At 40.0% G+C, this 23,347-nt stretch overlaps 1 protein-coding gene across 3 annotated transcripts in view; it reads right to left on the minus strand.

Annotated features, from left to right (window-relative positions):
• Positions 1-415: 415 nt before the first annotated feature.
• The window catches only part of atxn7l1 (ataxin 7-like 1), a 31,226-nt gene continuing 8,294 nt past the window's right edge, over positions 416-23,347 (minus strand). Inside the window, exons 1-11 of one of the 3 annotated variants that reach the window (XM_085386454.1) lie at positions 21,888-21,992; positions 13,342-13,450; positions 12,611-12,809; positions 12,075-12,502; positions 9,529-9,611; positions 7,547-7,809; positions 6,689-6,899; positions 4,865-4,986; positions 3,796-4,317; positions 3,239-3,491; positions 416-2,121 (exon numbers count right to left, since the gene is read on the minus strand). In XM_085386454.1, the coding sequence (XP_085242580.1) occupies positions 2,104-2,121; positions 3,239-3,491; positions 3,796-4,317; positions 4,865-4,986; positions 6,689-6,899; positions 7,547-7,809; positions 9,529-9,611; positions 12,075-12,502; positions 12,611-12,809; positions 13,342-13,357 (2,115 nt within the window). In that variant the 5' untranslated portion in view covers positions 13,358-13,450; positions 21,888-21,992 and the 3' untranslated portion in view covers positions 416-2,103. Of the gene's footprint in view, positions 2,122-3,238; positions 3,492-3,795; positions 4,318-4,864; positions 4,987-6,688; positions 6,900-7,546; positions 7,810-9,528; positions 9,612-12,074; positions 12,503-12,610; positions 12,810-13,341; positions 13,451-21,887; positions 21,993-23,347 lie in introns of those variants that run through there. The other 2 variants (XM_085386456.1, XM_085386455.1) reach the window with 2 other exon arrangements.

Below are 23,347 nucleotides of genomic sequence, written 5' to 3' on the forward strand. Positions count from 1 at the left end.
GAATTATTTTGAATTATTAATGGAAGCAAGCACAGGAGATCCCCTTTGAAATAAGAAAAATCTCTTCACATTTTCTGATCGACTTTTTTGACATCCTCAGTTAAACTTTGTAACACTTTAAACCTTTAACCTGTGGCACACAGTGCTATAGAAAACAAAAGCATATAGTTTCCCTTCAAATGTAAGTGTTGTCTTTTTAAATCAGCACTGCTTTTTTACACCTGATGCTGCATCTAATAAAAGACACCGAGGGCTCAAAAGGAATGACTACAGAGCTACCGGAGAAGAAACGGTACCTAGCTTGAGCTGGGCAGCTGTGAAGCAAGCGGATACATTTTGACCCAGTTCTGACTCGACATAACACAACAAACCAAGCGTAATCGCACTAAGATGAGGCCGGTTAGGTTTTGTTTCACAAAACAAAACCTAACCAGCCTTTTGTCTTGCAATAGTAAGAAATAATTATGAAATAATTGTGACCTCTGGGCTTATTATCTCCTGACAGGACAAAGGAGGATCTAAACGAGAACACAGTAGAACCAGACTACTTCACTTTCCTTTTAGAGCCTTAAATGCTTGCACAGTACTGCATCTAAAGTGTATACACATAATTTGTAGTATGAGAAACAACATGTGGGATATGGTTCTAAAGTTTCAGAGATCAAGATTTCTGTCAGACTACAATAATTATTTAAAACTAATATTAGAAATTTAAAAAGAACAGAAAAAGGATGTGTTGTTTCCTATTGATGACAGTAAACATAGACAGCAGCCATGGCTCAAATTGGTTTGTGTGATTATTAACTAACGATCTAATTATTGAATGTTTTGAGAAACCAGGCCGAGCTCATTATCGTTAATAAACAGAGACAAAGAGACAGGAAAGCTAAAAAAATACCCTCTCTCCTACCTCATAATTGGGAAAAGGGGACAATTATGAATAAATACAAAAATAAGAACAGATATGTACACATTTTTAATAATATGAACTATAATAATACTTTCAACATTTCTTCAAAATGACATAGAAATCTTTTTTTTTTTGCTGAAAAAAAACCTCAAACCCTCAAAGGTCAAAAACAAAAACAAAAGAATGATAATTTATTATACAAAAAAAGCGCCATCCAACACCTTAATATTAATAACAATAATTCCATTTTTGGATGCAAGTCCAGGAGTTTCTTGCAATGTTTAAACCAGGACGAAGGGGAAAAAAATACAAAAACATTCTTAAATTAAATCTGACTTCTTCCTATATTGAAATACAATGCATTGATGTAGCGTTGTTGGTAACACAGATGTCTTCTTCTTCCCTTGTCTGAACAGGTTCTTGTGTGGCACTGCTGGAGATGGCTCTGGAATCAGCGAACAAGGAAGGAAGGTGAACTGAGGGCAGTAAGTGCACTTTGAACACAGGCATGCTGGGATGAGCAGGGAGCATTGGGGGGCAGGGGGACAGTAAATAGAGAAATGGACAAAGTTGTTTGGTACAGAAAGAAAGAGGTTAAAGAAGAGGTAAATGCTGGATAAAACCCAGCTCATCTCTTTTTAAAGCAAAAGGAAAAGAAAAAAAATACAAATAAAAAATAGAGAAACACAAAAAAAGGGGTGGAGCCACTGAGGTGGCATAGCTGAAGTCTGAGTCCTACAGTAGTCGTGTCAGTAGGTCCTTTAAACATCAAACTCCCCCAAAGAAATCACAGTTATCTTTCCACTCAGATTTCTGAAAATAAACTCTGGTTATCCCCCTGCAAAAGTCAACAGTGGTGGTGTCATTAACAGTGCCTTAAAATTCCCTTATCAGGAGGATAAAAGGTTTTTGAAATCCTGTTCTGTAAAGACCACAACGGCGCGGAGCAGCTTTCCATCAAAATGATCCGTACTGAGGGATAAGTGGTGGAAGCCACTGCCAGCCAACTGTGGGCAAAGACTTCAGAGTCCCGCTGTCACAGCAGGTGAACTGAACTGTTTTTGGATAAAACAGATGTGACATGATGAAGCAGTCTGATTGGTGCTGGAACTGGAAGAGCGGTGAGGTCAAAGGTCACAAACGGTGGTGGCCTGAACAGCTGCCCAACATTCTGTCCATTAAACAGGTTTCTGTCAGTGATGCAACTTGGCCTGTGGAGAAAAACGCACACTTGTCAAGTGATTTTAATTTCTTGCCTGTAAAGCAGCAGTTTCACAGCAGATGGAAGTTTAATTTGTAATTTATTAATTTATTTGCACAACACAGTCATTCATTCTTGAGAGCTAATGATGATATCCATTTAATAATAAGCATATATTTAAAAATCACTTATTAGCTTGCAACTTTTGTTCATTAATCAAAATCTGCAACAGTTTATGTTTTAGTAGAGGCGGTGACAGTGGTAGAGGAAAAGTCTAGGATCATCCCCTCAGGACAATGAACCAAAATCCAAGTCTAATGCATCAAAGAGTGACAAACATAGGCGTGACACTCAGATTTACGGAGAACATCACCTAAACTGGTGGGTCTCCCAATTTCTGAAAATAATTAGAATAAACAAAATTTTGACCACGCATACAGAGTATTGAACCACCCCTCATACCTTTTTTACCTTTATTCTTATTATTTTATTTTAGGAAAATGGGAAAGAGGTACAGCAATGAATTGAAATATTTGCAAAACACTTGAATATGTAATGCTGTATATAAGACAAAAAAACAAGTTGTATAATTCTAACAAGGCAGCCCTTCCAGTGAGACCATTTCAGATGAGGCTTCAGTGAACAAGAGGTGGATCAACTGAAGAGCCAAATGCATCTCTCAGGTCCTGTGTCAGGCCTTTGCTGGGTTTTTGTTTTTCCTGTTTCTTAAGGACATGACTTTCAGACACTGCTCAGATGTTGTAGAGAGTTTTTAGGCCTGACACTTCTTTTGTGCTTTTGCACAAAACTGCATCTACTGTCATTCAAAAACAAGATGGAACTGAATTTGCTCAGCTGTCATCACTGTAACTTATATCTCTCACTATTTCAAGGACCACCTGATTTTAAGTGGTCACATAACAACTGCGCAAACTTCACCTGCTCATCTATTCACCACTGAATGGTGAAGTATGTCTTTGCTGTTGACCATGGGTCAATGACTGGAGCTTCTTGTAATAAATGCTGAAGGTCTCCTACACACCAGCTCTTAGCTGACTATCAGACTTCCTTGAGAATTCAAAACTCAGCACACTAAAATATATTCCAGGTAGTAGATGACTGCTTACCTGTCTTGGGGATTCAGGCCCTGAAGCTAGTATCCCCCCGCTATCGCTTCCATTCCCAAAGAGGCTATCTAACCCACCCAGTCTGCTCAGCTTGTTGCCCTTTCCTCTGTAGGAGCTGGGACTTCGCCTCTTCCTCCCTTCTGCTCCTCCCCCATAAGCTAAGGGTCCTGTGGGAGGAGCCATTGGTTGGTGGGCAGCTGAGGTTGGTTCCCTGTTAGGTGAGTAGGGTATACTGGTGCTGCCAAGTTCACGACTGGAGAGAAGCAAAAGAAGGAAAACAGTATGTTGTGTCTACATACACAATAAGTATATTACATGTTATATGAATATACAATATGTTGAACTAAGTCTGCATTCCCTCTGACTACAATCATGACTTGTTATCCTCTAAAAGAGAATTTAATGGCATAACATGTAGGTATAATCAAATATTTTTGGGAAATAAAACATTTACTTCTAAAGTTAAATATCAAAGTACAGTTTTTACAAGTTTTCAAAATTGTGGCCTCTTAATGAAACTTTTTTTTTTTTTTTTTTACATTTTACTGGGGACTCACCTGTTTTGCGATATGTGGCTTTGAGGGCCATCAGCTTTAGATAGCCAGCCCTCTGAGCTTCCCCAAAGTTCGCTATCCCCATGACCAAGTCCCTTTTTCTTGGCTGGGGAGGCAGCTGTCCCTCCCGAGCTTTGTAACTGTGAATGAAAGCTCCTGTCGTTCCTTTTGTAATTATCCACAGTGGGAAACAAGGAAGAAGAGGAAAATGAGGAGGAAGAGTAGGACGTTTTTTTTCTCTTCTTAGTTCCCGCTACGGGTTCCTCCACGTCTTTGGATGGACGACTTGCTTTATGTGTGCCGTTACGGGCTTTGCCCTGCGCGAAGACTTGGGTGTGGGGTTGCGGGGAGTCTCGGATGTTAAACACCCCAGCTGTGGATGCAGACTGAGGAAACGTGGCGGTGTACGAGAGGGAGTTGGGGAGGGAGTTGAGCAGACAAGAGGTGGGAGAAGGGGCTTGATGTGAAGGTATGGAGGATGTACCAGATGGGGAGAGGAGGCTCTCAGCAGCCAGAGGCACCTTCCTGAAACATGAAGAAGAGAATCTTACAAAAGAGAAATGTACCAATAAAGTTGTTTTACTGCCAGAATAGCTTGTAGGAGACCTTAAGTAACAATCAATATGCAGTATTTTACTGAACAATGGTTTTCTAAGCTCATTTTAGTGTCTTCCCCTCATTTCATCAGCCTCCTCGGCTATTTTTACTTTACTTCCCACGATTAAAACTCAGAAATTATTTATCTATTGTGATTGTGCAATCATTAACTGCATGCAAACCTGTTCTTTTTTTCCCCTCTATTGTTGCTAGTTTTGATCTTTGATTAAAAACTTACAGGCTTCATGTGTGATTTTTTTTCACCTTCTATTGTTTAAAAAACAAAACAAAAAAACCTTCCCGTCTAAAAAATGAAACAGAATTTGAATCTGTTTTCCACAGCTGATGAGTTCATCCCTTCCTCTCACATCTTTCCATTAAAACATTACATTTTGCTCATCTTTACCATTTCTCACCCATACCTATTAACCTTTAAGCAAAATATGGTAGTAGAATAATCAAAGAATACACTCGCCTCCACATCTGGGCGTTGAGGTGTTTCTCCACCATGTTTTGGAGTGCCAGCCTCATCCTGTCCCATCGCCTGTCAAACACATAGTGGCCTCTTCCCATCAGCCTGCTGCTGAATACGCAAAACTGTAAGAGGGAGAAAGAAGACAGCTCAGGTGAGAATGTTATGAAAGAATCATAAAGGAGGCAAGGCGAACGATTCTGAAAAGAAGAAGAGTGGAGGAGTAAAAAGCAGTAAAAGAGGCATCAAATGATGGAACCAAAGAGATAAGCTGTTTTCACACATCAGCTCTGGACAACATCAGGGGAATTAGGTTGGGACACTGCACCAAGTTGTCCTTTCTGATACTGAGCTCAGAGCAGGAGGCAGTCTGGTTCAGATTTGTTCTCAATCCAGGAAATAATTCTTTTGGTTTAGGCGAAGGTGCTAACTGGATACAACGCATTCGAGGCAGGGCGAAGGGCGTGAATTCTGGCCATCAGGTATCATAAAGACTAAAAAAGGTGTTAAAATAATGTAATTTTAGATAAAATTACATCAGATATTTGTGTTTTCATGTCTACGTAGGTTGGGTAATGTCTCAAAGTGAACTAGACAACAGTCCATATGTAAAAAATGCCATAGATGAAGAAGAACAGATGCCTAAGAGAAAAACAATGTTAAAATATTTTTAGAATTTGAGAAAATAAAAAATATAACTGGAACTTTTAACAGGAAATATACAGTACAGTGTACAATTTTTATGGATAATGGTAACTTTTAGAACCTCCCATTAATCTAACCGCTCAGGTCAAAACTGACTATGAAGTGAGAGCTCTGACTTGAAGAACTATAATAATCAAGCATTTCTTTAAATTTAGTAAAATGCAGACTTTAGGAGTAAAAAAAACATGTCTGCATCAGCTTTCCATATATTTTAATAATATTATGGGCACTTAGTACTCGCCATTTTAAAAGGAACAAAAGCACATGCCTGGCAAACTTCCAATGTCAGCATAACTTCAGCAAATTAATACTCCCTACCAATGAGCCTATACACAACCTGCATGTGCGCCTGTACAAAAACGGTGGTGCAAAAAAATGGCAACACACTTTATTTAAAGGTCTTATTTCTAATCTTTATGCCAGGGGTCTCAAACTTAAATGAGTTGCGGGCTACTGCTGGCACTGTCACCTAATTGGAGAAAACACCCACAAATATTTCCAAAAATGTAGTGTTTTGGTTTTTTTTTTAATTTCAAATATTGTATAACAAGAAAAAACTCAAAATTGTTATGTTTACACATAACTCTCTCCCTGAACTAACACAGCCATTCGCTCATCATGTTTGTACTGTCTGCTCATATTGCCTTCATATTAAATAACTTTTTGCTTTTAAAAGAACCTATTTCAACACTGCACTCAACAACAAACAAATTCCCTAAACTTCAAGGGCCAAATAACATTATATTTCTTCACGTCAATATATGGGACCCACATAGTGGTGACGTGGGCCGTGAGTTTGAGACCCCTGCTTCACGCTGGCTGATTGCTCTAGCTTTAAGGATAATACAAACTGGGTAAGAGTGTGAGATCAACCATTTAACATAGATCACAATCTCTTTTCCAAAATAGCAAACTTTTCCTTTAACACATACTATTAAGCTACACCTGAGGCTGAACTGGAACAAAAATATTTCCGCTAAATGACATATAAAAGCAGACCCTGCAGGGATAAAATAGGAGATAGGATGACTAAAACTTTTGTGAATTGGTTACTGAACGCCCTGAGGTTATGGAATAAGAAAATGCATGATAGTGCAGCATTACTGGGTCCTTCTATTTTACCCCTAAAGGCTGCGGGTGATGACTGGAGTAGTGAACAGCAGGTCTGTCAGCATCCTCTGGATCTGCATCGCCCTCGTCGCTGGAAAGTCGACTGCTTTCTCCAGCAGCGGTCACCCAGCTGTGGGGAGCTGGTTCTGGGTTAGGGGCCTGGACAGGAGATGCTACCGTGAGCAGAGGACCTGAGGTGGAAGTGGAGGAGCCTCCTGGAACCCTGGGACAAAGGGGTGAATAAAGTAATGAGACAAAGTGGGTTAAGGATTAAAGAACTGGAAACATATGGGACAGAAAAACAAAAATTAAAGAAAAGAGACAGAACAGGAGCCGTGAAAGGGAAATTTAAATGTGAATGCAGAAGACGAAGAGTGTAAACAAAGAAAGAAGGAAAAAGGAAGCAAACTCCAAATAAGTTCATTTTTAAAGAAGGGTTTTGTGCTCTAAATAGAAACAGGATATACGTTTTTCACAACAATTTGACATAGGGTGATTTTTCTGCTTGCTCACTTCTAGCAAACTGTGTCTATAGCATCCCCTGGTGGAAAAGGGTGCATCTGTCTGAAGAAAAAATGCTCAAGTATGCAAGTGAACACAATCTTCTCAAAATGACAAGTAAACATACTTAAGACTAAAATAAATAAGCCATTATTTCTGTTTAGAAAGCATTCCCTTTCTCTAAAAGAGCAGTTTAACTTCAGTAGCCAAAGTTTAACAACATAAAAATGGCAGAAGTACATAGAAAACTATATAAAGTAGGCATTATAATATACAATGCTCCTGAAACACACTCCTCATTTTTAAAGCTGATTAGAGTCCTAAAGCTTTTATTATTTGCATATTTAATACTTTTCACATCCTTTGTACCTTGGTATGTGTGCATTTGCCAGCCGCAGCTTCAATGTGGAGAGAGGTCGTCCATTGGGGCAGTGAGACTTGCTGGGAGACGAGCTCTCTTTAGATATAATACTCTGGCTGGAGCCTTCCTTCCCTCCCTGCGCTCCGTCCTTGTCCTTATCCTTTTCTTTCACTCCATCCTTCTCCTTCGCCCGCCCCTTGTGTTCAGCCAGGAGGATGTCAAAATGTTTCCTTCGGCCAGGGACAGCCCGCCGGTGGGTTAAAGAGTGAGTCTGCAGCAAATGAAAAAAAAAAACCAAAACAAAACAATTATTTTATTCTTTTATTCCTCTGACCGTTTAGAAATACTGGGTTATTTCCAGAGAGACTTTGTAAATGAAAATATTGATCTGTGAAGAACAGACTGTACCACAAACACACTTCACTGGGATTGAATGCTGCATTGAGAGAGGCTCAAGACACGACTCTTTGGTTTCATGATAGTTTCCATAACCTCACACTGTATGTGTCTACGTCACACCACACAAACACGGGTAAATATTACCTGTGCCTATATACCGTTCCAGGTACTTTGGAAGGTAACCAGCCATCAAACATTTGGTTTTCCAATAGATATTTACCAAACAAGGCAGAGAGGTTGCTTTAGACTGCCAGGCCTGCGTTTGGAAAGAAAAATACTTCCTGCACTTATTCAAAGGGAGCAGCCAAGGTCTGTGCATCTTTAACCACAAGGTCCCAAAGGTTTATGTATCACATTTCTAACTATCCTGACTATTGAATACACATTTGAAAGAAAATAAAACTTTTAAAAACTGAACAAGATGCCAGTGTTTGGCGTGCTAGTCGAAATTATGGTGATATATTAGGGTTTTCTGAAGTTTGAAGTAATGCTGAATTCAGAAAGAAAGGGGAAATCTGAACACTGACAAGTGTCAAATATAAGTTAATTTTAATTTAAAGATCCACCATGACCACTGCACTTTCCTCCCCCATCTCCACCTCATCCTCTTCCTTGTCACCCAAAGCTTCATCCTGACCTGAAATCAGGACTCTAACATCAGAAAATGTCCATAAACATGCCTATTTATTCCTGATTAGATTATTCCAGATTAGACATGTGACATTCCTGCCTCCAGATAGCTGACACTGAGCTGCCTGGTTAAAAGCCAATGTCCCTCTGATCAACAGTTTGATTACATCCTCACATTGTGTGAGAGTTTATTTGCCAATTGCCTGAGTGTGACAACATTAAAATCCATTTTAACATTATTTTTTGTAACGCTGACAAGATAGCCATCATTGATCTGAAATGAGCTCCAGTGACTCATCAGCCCATACTGGACACATTCACAAATTTTTACAGCCTCGGATGCTTCACAAACAGCACAAAACCATCGATATTAAATTTTACATGTTGTAAATATGTTTGGTGTTTTTTTGGTTTGTTTTGTGGATAGTTTGGCAATCTGCCCTCTAGCTTATCAAGACAAAATGCTATGTGTCTAGCGATGCTGGACAGTAGATCTGAACAAGATTACTTTGACAAACCACTCCCACATGAAAAAATGGCAACAAATTAGCCTGATACATCTTTAATTACTTAACCAGTTTGCAGTGATTAGTAAAGCTCAGCAGAGGTAATTATAGGGCAGTAAAATAGAGTATTACTTCTTAAGATGTTTTAGCCTCATCCAACATCTATAATTACCTCATCAGGGGAAGTGTAGGCCCTGTAATGCCTGAGCAATGCTACCCCAGCATTAACTGAGAACGGGTGTACACACAAGAGAGGCAGCCAGAGAGCTAGATATGATCATAGCTGTGGTCGGCGTCTTTCAGTAGCGACATTAATGTGCCCTTTAACGCTATTACTCTCAGAAATTGTGGTCAGACAAAGAGCAGGAGGGTCAGACGTTACTATTATCTCCACAGAAAGCACGCAGAGGTTGAGAGTGTGGGTAACCCTGCACTTGTGCGTTTATTTGCATTACCTTGCAGGTGAGAGACCGTGTGCAGGGTCGTTTGGTCTCGGGGTCCTGCACTCCGCAGTGCTTGTTGGGATCAAACACTCTCCCTGCAAAAACAAACACAACACAGAAACACACACTAGAGTCATCTGGTAATTTCTTCCTTCCTTCCTTCGAGTATCAAATCACATTTGATGGGAGTGGGAGCGCTGCAACACCACGAGCAAATCAATTTTCCTCTTCTGAGACAGCAGTTCACTCGCGTCCTCGCTCACATTTGTCTGTTCACATGTTGATTCATGTTCATTTGATCATTCAGTTGTGGTCTGAGGCTCCTCTAATAGCACCAGTCTATGTGACATTATTAGCAGTCCTTCCAGAATCAAACAAAAAAAACCAAACAAAAGGAAGACTCTTCATACTGTGACAAATTATTCTTGACACGACATGCTGTCAGCCTTACAAGAGTCACTAGTGACTGACAGCCGAGCACACGCTCTCCAGCCTTAACGAACTGTATCCAGAGGGGAAAATTTGCACTTGTTAATGATCTCCACCCCTAAAATTTAAGGCCAATTTCTTACCCGAGTCTCTGATGTATGTTGTAGGAATAATATTAAAATGTATATGATGAAATGACTCTAGTAAGAGTGGATGAAATACATATATGTAGTTTGTGAGGGGCTGCCAGTTATGATGAGGACTCAGCTCCTTATCATAACAGCAGTTTCTTCTGGCTTGAGTTTTAACATTTTTAGCAGTCTCTGTCTTTGTTGTTTACCCACTTGATGTCCAAAAAGTTAATTATACTAATTTTCTCTCTGGTTTCATTCTTATTATTACAGCCAAAATAGCTGATTTGGCTCCTCACCTTTGAAGTCAACTTTCTCTGACTGGCAGCCCTTCAAAAACAAAAAGCAGTGTGCCTGGGATGACAACATTAGAGACACAACACACACACACACACAAAAAAGTACCCGACAAATGATTTTACTTGTTAATGGCATCAATTACACAGATATGCTTAATTGATGAGCGCGTGAGTCTTGAATTGCAAAACAGAATTTTATTTTTGGAATTAATAAATTTAAATCAGCCTTTCAATTAGTGTTCTATTATTTGTCAACTTGAAATGTCAAACCTAACTATTTAAGTTGGGTTTGACATTTAGAAAGAAAAAAAAGACAGAAAAAGCAGTTAGTTCTCTACTCGGCCTACATTTGCAGACAGACAGACCTTTCCTCCACACAGACTTGCAAATAAACAGCAGCCTCCAGTCAGCAGGTTATCTTGAACAGTGTTACTATCACAGGGCTGTAATCTTGTGCTGGCCTTTCCTATAATCCCTGTAATCGTTCTGTGTTTGCAGTATGAGACAGCAGCTCCAGTGGATATATCCAGAGCAACAAACACGCACTCAGACATAAACAAACTCACATGCACGCTCCCTCAGTTCTTACAAACTTGATAAAAAGAAGTGAGAGAGAGAGAAAGCGAGACAGAGAAAGGAAGATGATCGCTGTGAACAGAACCTGAGCAAGACAAACCAAACAACACCAAAAGCAGAAGGTCAAGAAGAGCAAGAAACAAGACGAGTGACGTGCAGAGAGAAAAAGATGCAGCCGGGAGCCTGCGAAATAAAAATTAGGATAGAGCATGAGCTTGTGAAAGAGAGAGAGGAGGAAACAAGGAGGTTGAGAGGCAGGCGGTGTAGAGTGAGAGGATGGAAAAAAAAAAAAAATGTAGACGCACAGGAGGTGGGGAAAATCTCTCAAGAAGACAAGCAGCTTTTTGGCAGTAAGAGCTCGTGAATTAGAGGGTGTAAATCAGAGGCTCAGAGCATAGAGGCACTCGGTGCAAACTGAGAGAAAGACTAGTGACAGGAAAAGAGGAAGAGAAGGAAAAGCAGCATAGAGAGATGTGACACAAAAAAAAAAACCCCAAACCCTGAAATATCAATAGGAAATCTTTAACTTTACAGCCACATGTGTTTTCACCCCTTCTTATACAGAATGATCCAGTCAGTTAACTTGCACATAAATGTGAATATGAAAGTAAAAAAGTTTGGGAGTGAGAATTAGTAAGAAAGCTGAGATCGGCAGGCAAGCAGTGAATAAAAAGAAAGGAAAAAATAAAGGAGAGAGAAATCCATTAAATGTAGGGAGGTGTCTGACCAATTCCGAAGCTCACAGTTTCACACGCTGCTGACCAGTGTGCCGCTAAACACTCAGGCTGGAAGCTGTCAAAAGAATACTGAGGAAAAAGTGCACGAGCTTATCTGGGTGCAAGTGTGCGGTAATGTAGGAATTCTAATGTAAAGCTCAGTAGGAATTAAATGGGCAAAGGCTGAATTATGTAACTCTTGCAGCACAGGAATGTCAATCGTCTAAAGCGTCAAGAATCAGTTTCTTGAGCTGCAGGCTGATGGACTGAAATCCTAAATCAACCATAAAAAAGGCAGGAAGGAAAATGACTCAATATGTCACAGTGAAACACACATGCAGTAAGACTTCTGCTGGATTCCCCCCCCCTTCCTAAAAAAATGAAAAAAAAAGAAAGAAAGTGCTAACCTGAAAGTCTTTTGTGACTCCTGGAGGGAGTCTTAGTTCCATTCTGTTGCTTCTTCTCCAACGGTGACACTGATGGCAAAGCTGGGAGAGCAACAGCTCGGTGAGAAGGTGAGGGTGACAGGGAGGATTTCCGATCCAGCGGGGAGGGAGACGGCGTTGACGCCGCCCTTCTGTCCAGCGGGGAGCGAGCTGGACTGGGCCGCTTATCTAGAGAAGATGGAGGCGTGATGGATCGCGGCGTGGATGGTCCGCTGCTGCCACGACCATTTGTGAGCTTTTCACTCGATCGCTGGGAGGCCTGGGTAGTGAGGGATGAAGGCTTATGCGAGGAAGGGGAGGAAGAGGAAGATGTGAGGCGCACGTGTGTCGCTGAGTCGCCTCGGCTTAGGCACGGCATCTTCTCCAGGCTTACGACTGGCAGCGACACGCTGGAGAATAGTGGGAAGAGAGTTGCAGACAACTTTTTTTTGCAATTAATGAATAAAATGTGGGATTTCATCGGACTTAGTAACAATGTTATCGTATTGTGCACGCACCAGGTCTTGTTCCGTGCCCCCTTGGGCGGGTACACAGCAAGTGGAGCCTTGCTGAAGCGGGAGTGAGGGTAATCTTTAGGTATCCTGAACGCCAGTGTCTCCCCAGGACTGGGAGCCACAGCGGGAGGCACTGTGGATGCTTTGGGCTTCATGGCCAAAAAAGGACTCCTGGAGGGGACTGGGGAGCTGTGCTGCTTCTCTAAAACAGATCAAGCCCAAAAGAAAGAAAGAAAGAAAAAAGCTCTTATTCATGCATGACAAAAATATGAATAATAAAAATAATTTGACAATCAAATTTGACACATTATGACAATCAAGACAGACCAACAAGAGCATGCACTGCTAGTGTGACTTGCCTTCAATTAGCACCGAGTCTTTTTAAACCAACTCTACTCTGCTTAGTTGCCAGATGGCTATGTTGTAACACAGGGGAGAGCAAATCTGTGGCTGAACTTCTCCACAAAAAGAAATTTCCAATCAACTAAAGGATGCTTTTCTCTAATTAGCAGTATGCCTGACACCATCTGAAGTGTCCTTTTCGTGATGACCCCCGACCCCCCCACACCCCACCACAAGAGCCAACAATTACAATATTTTTGACCCAGATCTGATCAGAATACACGAGTTGGAAAAAAGTAAGATGCTGAGAACACAGAAGGAAACATAGACGGGAGTAAATCACAAAGCAGCAGGGAGGAAACACGGAGGAGAGGAGAGGAGCTCACACTTACGGTTTTTGCTATGCATGTCTTTGTGGGATCAGGGTGGGTGGGGGAGTGGGGGTGTGTGGTCCAGGACTGTCTCTGTGTCTGTCTCACAGGGAAACTATATCCCAGCTACCTGAATGAAAACAGAGGATTGAATATATCGTGAGCACTGAGCACAAGGCAGGGAAAAGACAGAAACAGTAAAACGGCGCTTTGGATAGCTAGTAGAGTATACAAATTAGGTGGAATGCCATCCTCTTTTTCTGTTTCCCTTAAGGCACGTCACTTCTACAAGTGAGCTAACTAAAGTTAACCAACATCTGCAAGACTTCGCTCAAAGATAAGCTGGAGAAAAGCTGATGTTAATTTTGGGATGACAATAGTTTGAGATCCCATCACTGGCAGGCTTTACTGTGACTTGACTCATTACCTTCTGCTTATCAAAAATGAACACTAGCATTGTTAAATAGCTGAAACTATACCTGTTCATACGCATTTGCAAACACTACTGTGCAGAGGCACGGATGTGGAGGCAAATATAAAGTTTTCAAAAGTCAGGCATCCGCGAAATATTTTATCATTACTTTGTGAGAGCATAATTTGCATGTGTGGGTGTGTGTGCGTGTGGCAGGTGTGTAAATAAGCCAGTGGAGGCAGACCTCCACAGAGGCAGCTGTCTTCAGAGTACTAGGATCAAAGTCCAGCGACACATTCACAGGTATGCACCTACAACAGTGCAAACTTTGCACATTAAATCTCTCATTATTTTACATTATATTAAGTAGTTAACTCCACTGTACGGTTCGATGAGGCTGCGCTGCAGAAATAGATGGGAAAAAATTGTGTCTAATTCAGGGTTACTCTCCGATTTAGGCATTGTATTATTTTCCCAGGAATGAAAAAGGTAAAAGAAATCTGAAGAAATATGATATCAGATTTCTTGTGATTATTCAGCCAAGCCACACACCCCCAATACTCTGTGATTCGACTGGTTTATACGATGTGTATACTATATTTTATTTGCTTTATTATACAAATAGCTTTTGCTCATGATAAGACAACAAAATAACCTGATATAGAACTTAAAAATAATTCTTAACAAAATGTTGCAAGACTTTTAAAATCTTTTATAGCTGTATGTGACATAATGATCAACTTTTCCCTCCCCAGAACAGCCTCAGATATATATTTTATATCTTATATATCAGAACTCATCCAGGGAGTAAGGAGTCAGTTAGGAGTTAATAACACTAAGTTACCGTACAATACATGGGCGAGTGCTCAGGCAAGGTCACTAAGCCACTCGACCACAAGGGCACCCTCCCTACTACACTCTCAACCTGCTGGTTGTTATGGCAATGCAGAGAGCCCCAACGGCTGCTGATAGGCTCTTGACTCATCCTGTGGGAGGAGCCAGCTGATGATGAGGAAATACAAGTTCTCAGAGCTCAGCTGGGTTTGTTTACACTGACAGAGGAGCAGGGAATAGAAGTAGAGAGAGGAATGGCATGAGAAAAATCTGAAATACAGATGAAGATTCTCAGAGTGTGCTGGAGTCAAAGGCAGTGGACTTGGAATTTTAAAAAGAGCAAGTTGTTTGGGATAAACAGTGAATTTTAAAAAAGGCATTATGGATGTATACAGAGCATGTTTCCAAAAATACCCCTACTGAAGAAGTTCCCAGGAATACGGACAGACTGACATACTGAAGAAACACTTCCTTTTTTTTTTTTTAAAGGATATTTTTAAAATATTTCATCTACCAGAGGCTGAACTTGCATGGTTTCAAACATATCACAATCACAAGCAGTAAGCATGATGGATACAAAGTTATATTGCATCAGAGAGTGGTAACAGCAGCTCAAAGTTATGGGTTGTCATAGTAATACACAAGAAAAGAGCAGTGAGAAAGACTGAGTGTCACAGCAAGTGATGGAAAGATTTCTTATTGTCGATGCTGATCTGAACCCTAAACAGAGTCTGAAAAAAACAACGAAACAACAACGACAACAACAAAAATAGACTGATGCCTAACCTGGGAGGAAAAAAAATATCACTGTGGAACAAATATTCTGGTGAACATGCCACAGCTGAACATTTTTTCAGCACACGATCAAGTGTCTGTCTTCGAAGATGGACAAACAAGTGTTTTGTATATTTAACATATGCCAAGTTTTACCTCTAGATTAAAAATTTAAATCAGTCCTGTAGTTTATCTGCCTCCTGGACAGACACACCAAGCCCGTTCTCACATTGACTCCTGACATTACAAACAGAAGCTTTTACAAATGAGACAGCCACATCCTCTATGTTTAACAGGAAGAGAAAAATGGAGCATGATTTTCTGCAGTTCCAAAGCTTAGATTGCACTGCTGGTTTTCAAAGAATGATTTAAGTTAGCTATCATAATGTTGCGCTACTTGTCTCATTAGATTTTTTTAAGTTCATTTTATACTTTAAACTTCTACTTCTTATTGTAGCGAAGCAGCATTAAAGTACCTTAACTGCTACACTAAGTACTGCAGCCAGTTAGACACTCATGTACATTTTTTATTCTGTAAATATAAAAAAAATTGGGAGCCACTTCTCTCTTGCATTAAGAGGTAAGTCAATTGCTCACTAATGGGCCCTTCAGCTATGGGGGGGGTTATCACTTTCTGTATCTACAGATATGTATATTAGGGCTGCCACGATTAGTCGACTAGTCACGATTATGTCGACTATTAAAATCGTCGACGACTAATTTAATAGTCGACGCATCGTTTGAAGCTTTGTAAGATCACAAAGGACGCAGGAATAATAATAGTAGGATTTAAGAGTGTAATAACGGACTGAAACAGAAGATGGCAGCACTGCATGTACAAGGATGCCAGCTGCCGTTAAACCCCGAAGAAGAAGAAGCTGTGTCCCAGAATTAATAGCGCAGCCCAGCGCAGTTGTCAACAATGGCGGCAGCTAGTTAGTTTTAACTTTACTCTTATTATTCTTTCTGGGTCACAAAATAAACCTTTAACATATTTTCAGGCGAGAATGTAGCTGTGTAAACCTCAAATATCTGCTCAGTTTATCAAGACACCACGTATTTTCAAAAGCGCTCCGACGTTTTCGGAGACGTCTGTTACCCACTAGCTCGTTAGCTAGGCGGGGGCAAGGCTAACTAGAGCCGTGAGAACACTGGACTCCCGGCAAATCGTTTTCAAACCCACCGCCGTCTTTCGCTAGTCAGGTTAAACATATATATAAGTCACTTAGATAACTTAAAAATGTTATTGTTTGGCTTTCTTTAGTATTTTATTTGTTCCTGAGTAAATCGGTTTGGCTGAGATTAAAGTTATAGTTTTTGCACAGCTAAAACTGTCAAGCAGACAGCTGATTATCAGAAGTGTGAGACGCTGGAGAATATACTCCGGTGTCCTGTTATATTTTAGAAAGCAAGGAGTTTATTAAACTTCACCGAAACAATCTGCAAATTTCATTAAAAATTAATAAACTACCATCTTGTCTTTATTTTTAGTTAGCACAAACACTTCAAGCTGTAAGCTAATGATAGTTATATAAGACCAGATGCTGCTGGTGCAATAAGCTGTACGCTGTACGTCCAATGGATGATGATCTGATTAGTCGACTAATCGCAAAAATAATCGGTGACTAGTCGACTATCAAAATAATCGTTTGTGGCAGCCCTAATGTATATAGAAAAACTCTTCACTGTTGAGAAAAGTCTCTGTTAGCATCTGAGATGATGTTAAAAAATATATCAAAGCCATGTCCTTCTCTTCTCTAAAGTGCAGACAAAAAAAAAAAATTAAATGTGAAGACACTTCCTCAGATGTACACTATCAGTTGGCATTTTAATTGGCCCATACCTCAGCTAACAGCATGCATACAGCCAAGCCACAATAACAATACCACAACTGTGGCGTGAACGAAACTCAACAGAAAATCTGTGGTTAAGGGCAAAACTTTCCAACATCAGCCAAATAACATGTGCGCCACAGCCCGAGAATGCACATTTTAACAACAACAACGTCAAACACAGAAGCGGCCAAAACACTTGTTAAAGGTAGAAATGGTTGTGATCTGCTGCTCAATTAATTCCCCACTACAGAGAAAAGTTGGAAAGCGAGTAAAGCAACCAACAGAAACAACATGAACCTTTTCATCATGCACTCAACTCACTCAGACACACAAAAGCACACACAGCAGGGCACAAGCAGGAGCAAGGTTAGAATACAGACGCTCAGAAGAGTGAAGAGAGGAAACGGTAGGAAATGAGCATTAAAAGAAATATCTGAACATACTGTGGAGACCTGATTTATTTAGGGACGTGGCTTCAAAAGCACAGCTCATTTGTTACTAAAGTAGTTGTGACTCTTGCATTTTGTAGTTTCGAATGCTTTTCAAGACTCAGAGGTGCAAATTAAATGCTGTTAGAAACACTATACAACTATAATTACCATAATATAGTCATCAATCAGCTAATGATAGTGGCATTACTGGCAGGGCATACCAGAGACAACAAATAATCTAGCCCAGACTTACTTCCTGTTCCACGTGGAGGTTATTGCTTAGAGCCAAACTATGAATGCAGATAAACAATCAGATAACGCCATTATTTTCCCACCCATGTGTTTCCTTTTTGCTGTTCACGTGCACTTTTATCGGCACATGATCAAAGATAATCAAGTGTCGTTGCCAAAATATCGTCTATTGCCCACAGACACTGTAGAGATAACATTTATAAGATTATAAGACTAAAGTTATGAAATCATACTTTTTTCATTGGGAAGGGTTCATATGAACATCGTGATCTGGTTATGAAAAGCTTTAAGATTCACTCAATAGCATTAAATATTGTTTCCTTGCACATTTTTGTCTTTACAAACTCACTGGAGTGAACATGCTGCTAACACTGCCAGAGTAAGGGATTTAGCTGATATCCCACTGGGCCATTTATGCTAAGAATATACATGCTTGCTTTACTCTAAGGAGATTTAAATAAACAAATCCACTAAACAGAGCAAGCCTCTGATGTATAAAAGAAAGTATATGTTAACCTTTTAGCACACAAGACTCTGCATATTTAAATGCATTCAGTGTGCGTTCTAGCTTTAAGTTATCTCTTCAAACACATCAGAAATGAGCAGCAAACTGGGCATGTATAACTAGGAGCCACTGACCCCTGAGGCAGCCAATCCCCTCCTCGTTCTCTGTGCATGAGTGTGTGTGTGCACGTGCATGCATTTCGGTTTATGTAAGGCCTTAGTGCCGTTTTGATATACAGGTCAAGCATGAAAGTTAATCCCACGATGGATACACACAAAATCAAATACAAGGCAACTGCGATGACTAAAAAAGATACTACTACAGGGTCAAAACATTTAAAGCAGAATCCCCGGCAGGGAACAATGGCACTGTGCTTGTGAGGATGCTGCAGTGACATGATTAGGATCTACAACAATGGGAGGAAATGCATAAAATATCATAAGAATATCCTGACAGCGTGAGCTCCTAGAGGCAATCTACTCAACAGAGGTCAGAAAGAGGATTTTTCATGCCATGACACACAGCGGTTGTGTATATAAAGCTTATTTAGGTATGCAGCAAGCGACTCAACTACAGTAACTGAACTGGAAGACTTACAGGTCACTGCAAAACTAAAACTAAAAGTACATGATGAAATCCACACTGAATTCCTCAAAAACCAGAGTCTCCAACTAGTCAGTATGTGAACTGCCCTGCTGGTCTGCTTGGTGCCTGACTATTATGGTATTGTGGCCTGGAGGATCACTTTGTTTTATAGGGGAGCTCTCAGGAGATTCCCACTCTCGACTGTGTGTTGTGTTTTTGTGTGTGTGCACGAGTGTGCTTCAGACCTGTTGTCACCCGACCGTGTGTGTGTGTCAGCAAGTAGAAATGCTGCCAATGAGAGAGAGGAGGGGGCCTGCAGGGGGCAGGAGCAGGGACAAAACAACACTGGCTGCCAGGAGTCTGTGAGAGAGTGTGTGCATGTGTGTCTCACAATACCACTGACCTCTTTCTGCTGAGAACCAGAAAGTGAGAATGCGTGTGTGCATGAAACTTCACAGGCCTCTCTACTCATAGGAAGAAATAAGTGTGTTAGTGTATGTGTGTGTATATTAAGTGTGACCATGCCCCCCCCACACACACACTTTCCGCACAAACAGAAAGCTCAGGCTAGAAGGAAGCAGCAGCTCACGGGCAGATGTGAGCGAGCTCAGTAGAGCCACAATCAAAAACAAACAAGAGGTAGTTGGACATTGTGAGGGGCCAATGAGGTCTGAACAAACAAGAATGTTTTAAAAAAAATAGACTAACAATTATTTTCAATTTGTTAGTTTCAACAGTTAATTTACTATGCAAATTCCTGTCAGTGTTCTGCTACTGGAAACTGAATTACCCGGAGGAACCTACTGGGGGATTGATAAAGTTCTATCTATCTATCTATCTAATTTAATAAATATAACAACAACTGAGCAACTTTGTGAGCTACTCTCATTGGGCTGCAGTCTCCATAGCGACCACATGCTATGGTCGCATGCTTCCTGCCTGTGCAAGAAGCATATGCAGCTTAGCACAGTATATACGTCATGTTGCTATGATACATATGATGTATGCATCATGGTCTGGATCCAGACACTCACTTCATGTAAGATATGGAGGTATTTTTGAGCCTCATGTAGTCTTGAAGTACTATTGTTTTAACAGTGGAGATGTCCATTAAATCTTTTGTGCATGTGCCTATTGTTTTAGATAAAAATGCATATACACAGTTTCTGTAAATAATTTAGTGTATCATAGCTTTGATCCATCTGCTGAGTGTTAGAGGGCAAAACTGTATGATGTCTATTTGCACAGAGGGAAAGTAGCAGGGAGGTCATGTTTGAAAGTGCCTTGCAGGGATTCACAGAATTTACTTATTGATCTAAACCGCTCTGTGTGCGTTAGAGCAGGGCGATATGGCCAAAAATATTTATCACGATATATATTTGAAAATTTGCGATAACGATATAACCAACGATATAATTGATGCGAGACAAAATACAACTCCACAACATTACTAGCGCAAAAAAACAACCTTCCATTTATTTTCACTTAAACAAGAAGCTGGTTTTTATGTACATTAAAGCTTTATAAAAATGTAACAGTGCAAATGCAAATTCCTTGCTGAAAGTTTAACCAAAAGGCATTTCCAGTATAAATGGGCTGACACATCCTGAGCATAACCATGTATAATATCCACTGAAGTTAAAAAGAGGTGCTTTGCAACATTAAACTGCAGTGTGCAGTACGTATTTTTCGGACCATAAGGTGCACAGGATTATAAGGCACATTAAGCGAAACAAAGCAGTCAGATAAATCAAACTTTATTAAACTCATTCTTCTTGCTTCCTCCACTTCTGTACCATTGATTCATTAATGGTGAATTCTCTGGCAGCTGCTCTATTCCCATGTTGTTGCAGTATATTAATGACTAACCTCGTATTGTGGATGGATTATCTCAGTTGTTCTCCTGACTGAAGTTTGGTCCGTTTACAGCATCCTGCCATGCGATTGCATTTGTCTCTAACTATCAGGAACTTTAACGTTAACTTTTATAGGTGGAAAAGTGTTAGTGTTCGTCCTCCAGCTTCACTGTTTATGTTATGCTAACATAGCTGTGTCGCTAGCGATCACGTAGCACATCATTATATACCAGCTAGCCCAACTTCAGTAACCCTACAAACGTCACTGCTGTTTAGTTTCCTGTCTTCATTTATGTTGGAAGTGATAGCAGAGCTGTACGTTTGATTTTTTTCAGAAATCTCTCAGTCAGAACATGCAATATCATGCTTAGGTAACTAGCGAAACTAGCGAGCTAACTTCCGCTAGCTTCCTGCTAACTTCTAACTCCGTTAAATGTAATAACTTTTGTTTTCATGGATGCCTGGAAGTTAAACTTTATAGTTACACCTGGTAAAGCAGCAATGCTGATCGTTTTATTAAAGATGAAAGAATTTATACAGTTTTTAACTCTAAGTGATGCTGCAGTGTTGTTTGACCTGAAGCATACGGAGTTTAGGACCCAGATTACTCCCAGATTTAAGAGCATCTTAGTCCGACAAATATGACAATAACAACGGCCGCTTGCATGTTCTGCAAAAAAATGTGCTTTGTTGTGTATCTGACGGACAAACACCAAACCAGTTCCACATCACGGAAGTTGCACCATTTTTACAAACCAATTCTGGTTCATCTGTTTCACTCAACAATCGGCCATGTGCGTATGAAAACAAAGGCACTGCGCATGCGCGTTTTACTCCCATTCTATCGCGATATTTCATTTTCCTATCGTTGCCTAACATTATACCGGTATTACCGTGAACGGTATAATATGGCCCAGCCCTAGTGTGCGTGTCCATGTATGCATACGTTTGTTTCGGGCTTCTTGTGGGACAACACCATACTCCCAAGCGTGTGCGTGCAACTTAGTCAAGTGTATGATTATGCCCTGAAGTTTTATGTCCGTGTAGTTTGCCTTAAGGGGTTTGTGTATGTGTGTGGCTTACCATAGTGTGTGAGAATGCCCTGAGGAGTGACCACCTTACTGCAGACATGGCAGACAACAAGAGAAAAATCCTCCAGTGCTGGGCACTGGCTGTAGACAAGCATCTCTGAAAGAGACAGGAAAAGTAGGTGCCACAATTATAGAATGACAGAAGCAGGCAGAGGGAACAGACACATAGACAGCAACTGAATATGACATATTTTGGCAGAACAGGGATGTATATAAAAATAATAAACATAAAGTCAGGATTGTTACACGCAGGATATTTAGAGACACTTGAGCTGAACAATCACTTGTCATCAGCTTCATCTTAACAGAAACCTCAAACACAAACCTCCCATTGCCTGGCACATTCCAAGCCAATGGAAAGAGTAGAAGTCTCATGCCTTCTACAGGTCAGTCATCATGACTATTGGCTAATAATGGGAATACCTTTACAATTTATATTAAATAGTAAAAAAAAATAAAAATAAAAAATCACAATTTCAAAAGCCACAAGACAAAAAGGAACAAATCTTTACAATTTATTTTATTTTATTTGTTAGGAAAAAAACCCTAGTTTGATTAATTAAATGTGAAATGTTTATGTACACATTTAGTGATATTGTGTTTAATATCATCTTTAGACTTCAATACTATATGAGGCTTTAAAATATGCATCTTCGGACCAAATACTAATTATCTAATTTTTACTACCAAAACCAACAATCTACCACAGGCACATGGATAATTAGTGTCTTTTCTAATTACTACACAGACAGACCTTCAAACACACTAGCTAGAACAAAACACTGTAGGTTACACCCCACCCCCTCAGGGAAAGTTGAAGATTAAATTAAATATTGAGAATCCCTCTCCCCCATATATGTCCAATGGAAAACATCTATTATCTCTTCTGGCTAAGCTTTGAGAAGCTAATCTATCTGTACCTAAAAAAAGCTCCGCTGTCAGAAATCAGAGCTTTTTATTAGCAAGGGGCTTAAGCCAGAATCACTCAGCAGAGGTTGGATGTATGTATGTGCATGTTTGTGTAAGGTTGCAAAGGAAAAAATAAATAAATAAAAAAAATTATACATATATATATATATATATATATATATATATATATATATATATATATATATATATATATATATATATATATATATATACACACACACACACACACACACACACACACACACACACACACCGGTATTTATTTTTTAAAAGTGGGGGTGTCTGACAGTGAGTGTCGTCAAGATCTTACATTGCTAGCAAGTTTGTTGTCATCTAGAAAAGCACAGACAGGATGTCATGCTTAATACTAGGGGTGGGTTTTGATGATTGATTTATCGATTAAAATCGATTCTCGCTTGGATAACGTGATATCGATTCATTAAAATCCTGAATCGATTTTTAAATATAAATTTATTTTGCCCGAAATGCCAGAATCTCAGGTTAGACCTCACAAAATTTCAA

The sequence above is a fragment of the Rhamphochromis longiceps genome, linkage group LG17, assembly GCF_057381845.1.
Source record: "Rhamphochromis longiceps isolate RC_006_pf linkage group LG17, R_longiceps_female_GT1.1, whole genome shotgun sequence".
In the NCBI taxonomy this organism is placed as follows: domain Eukaryota; kingdom Metazoa; phylum Chordata; class Actinopteri; order Cichliformes; family Cichlidae; genus Rhamphochromis; species Rhamphochromis longiceps.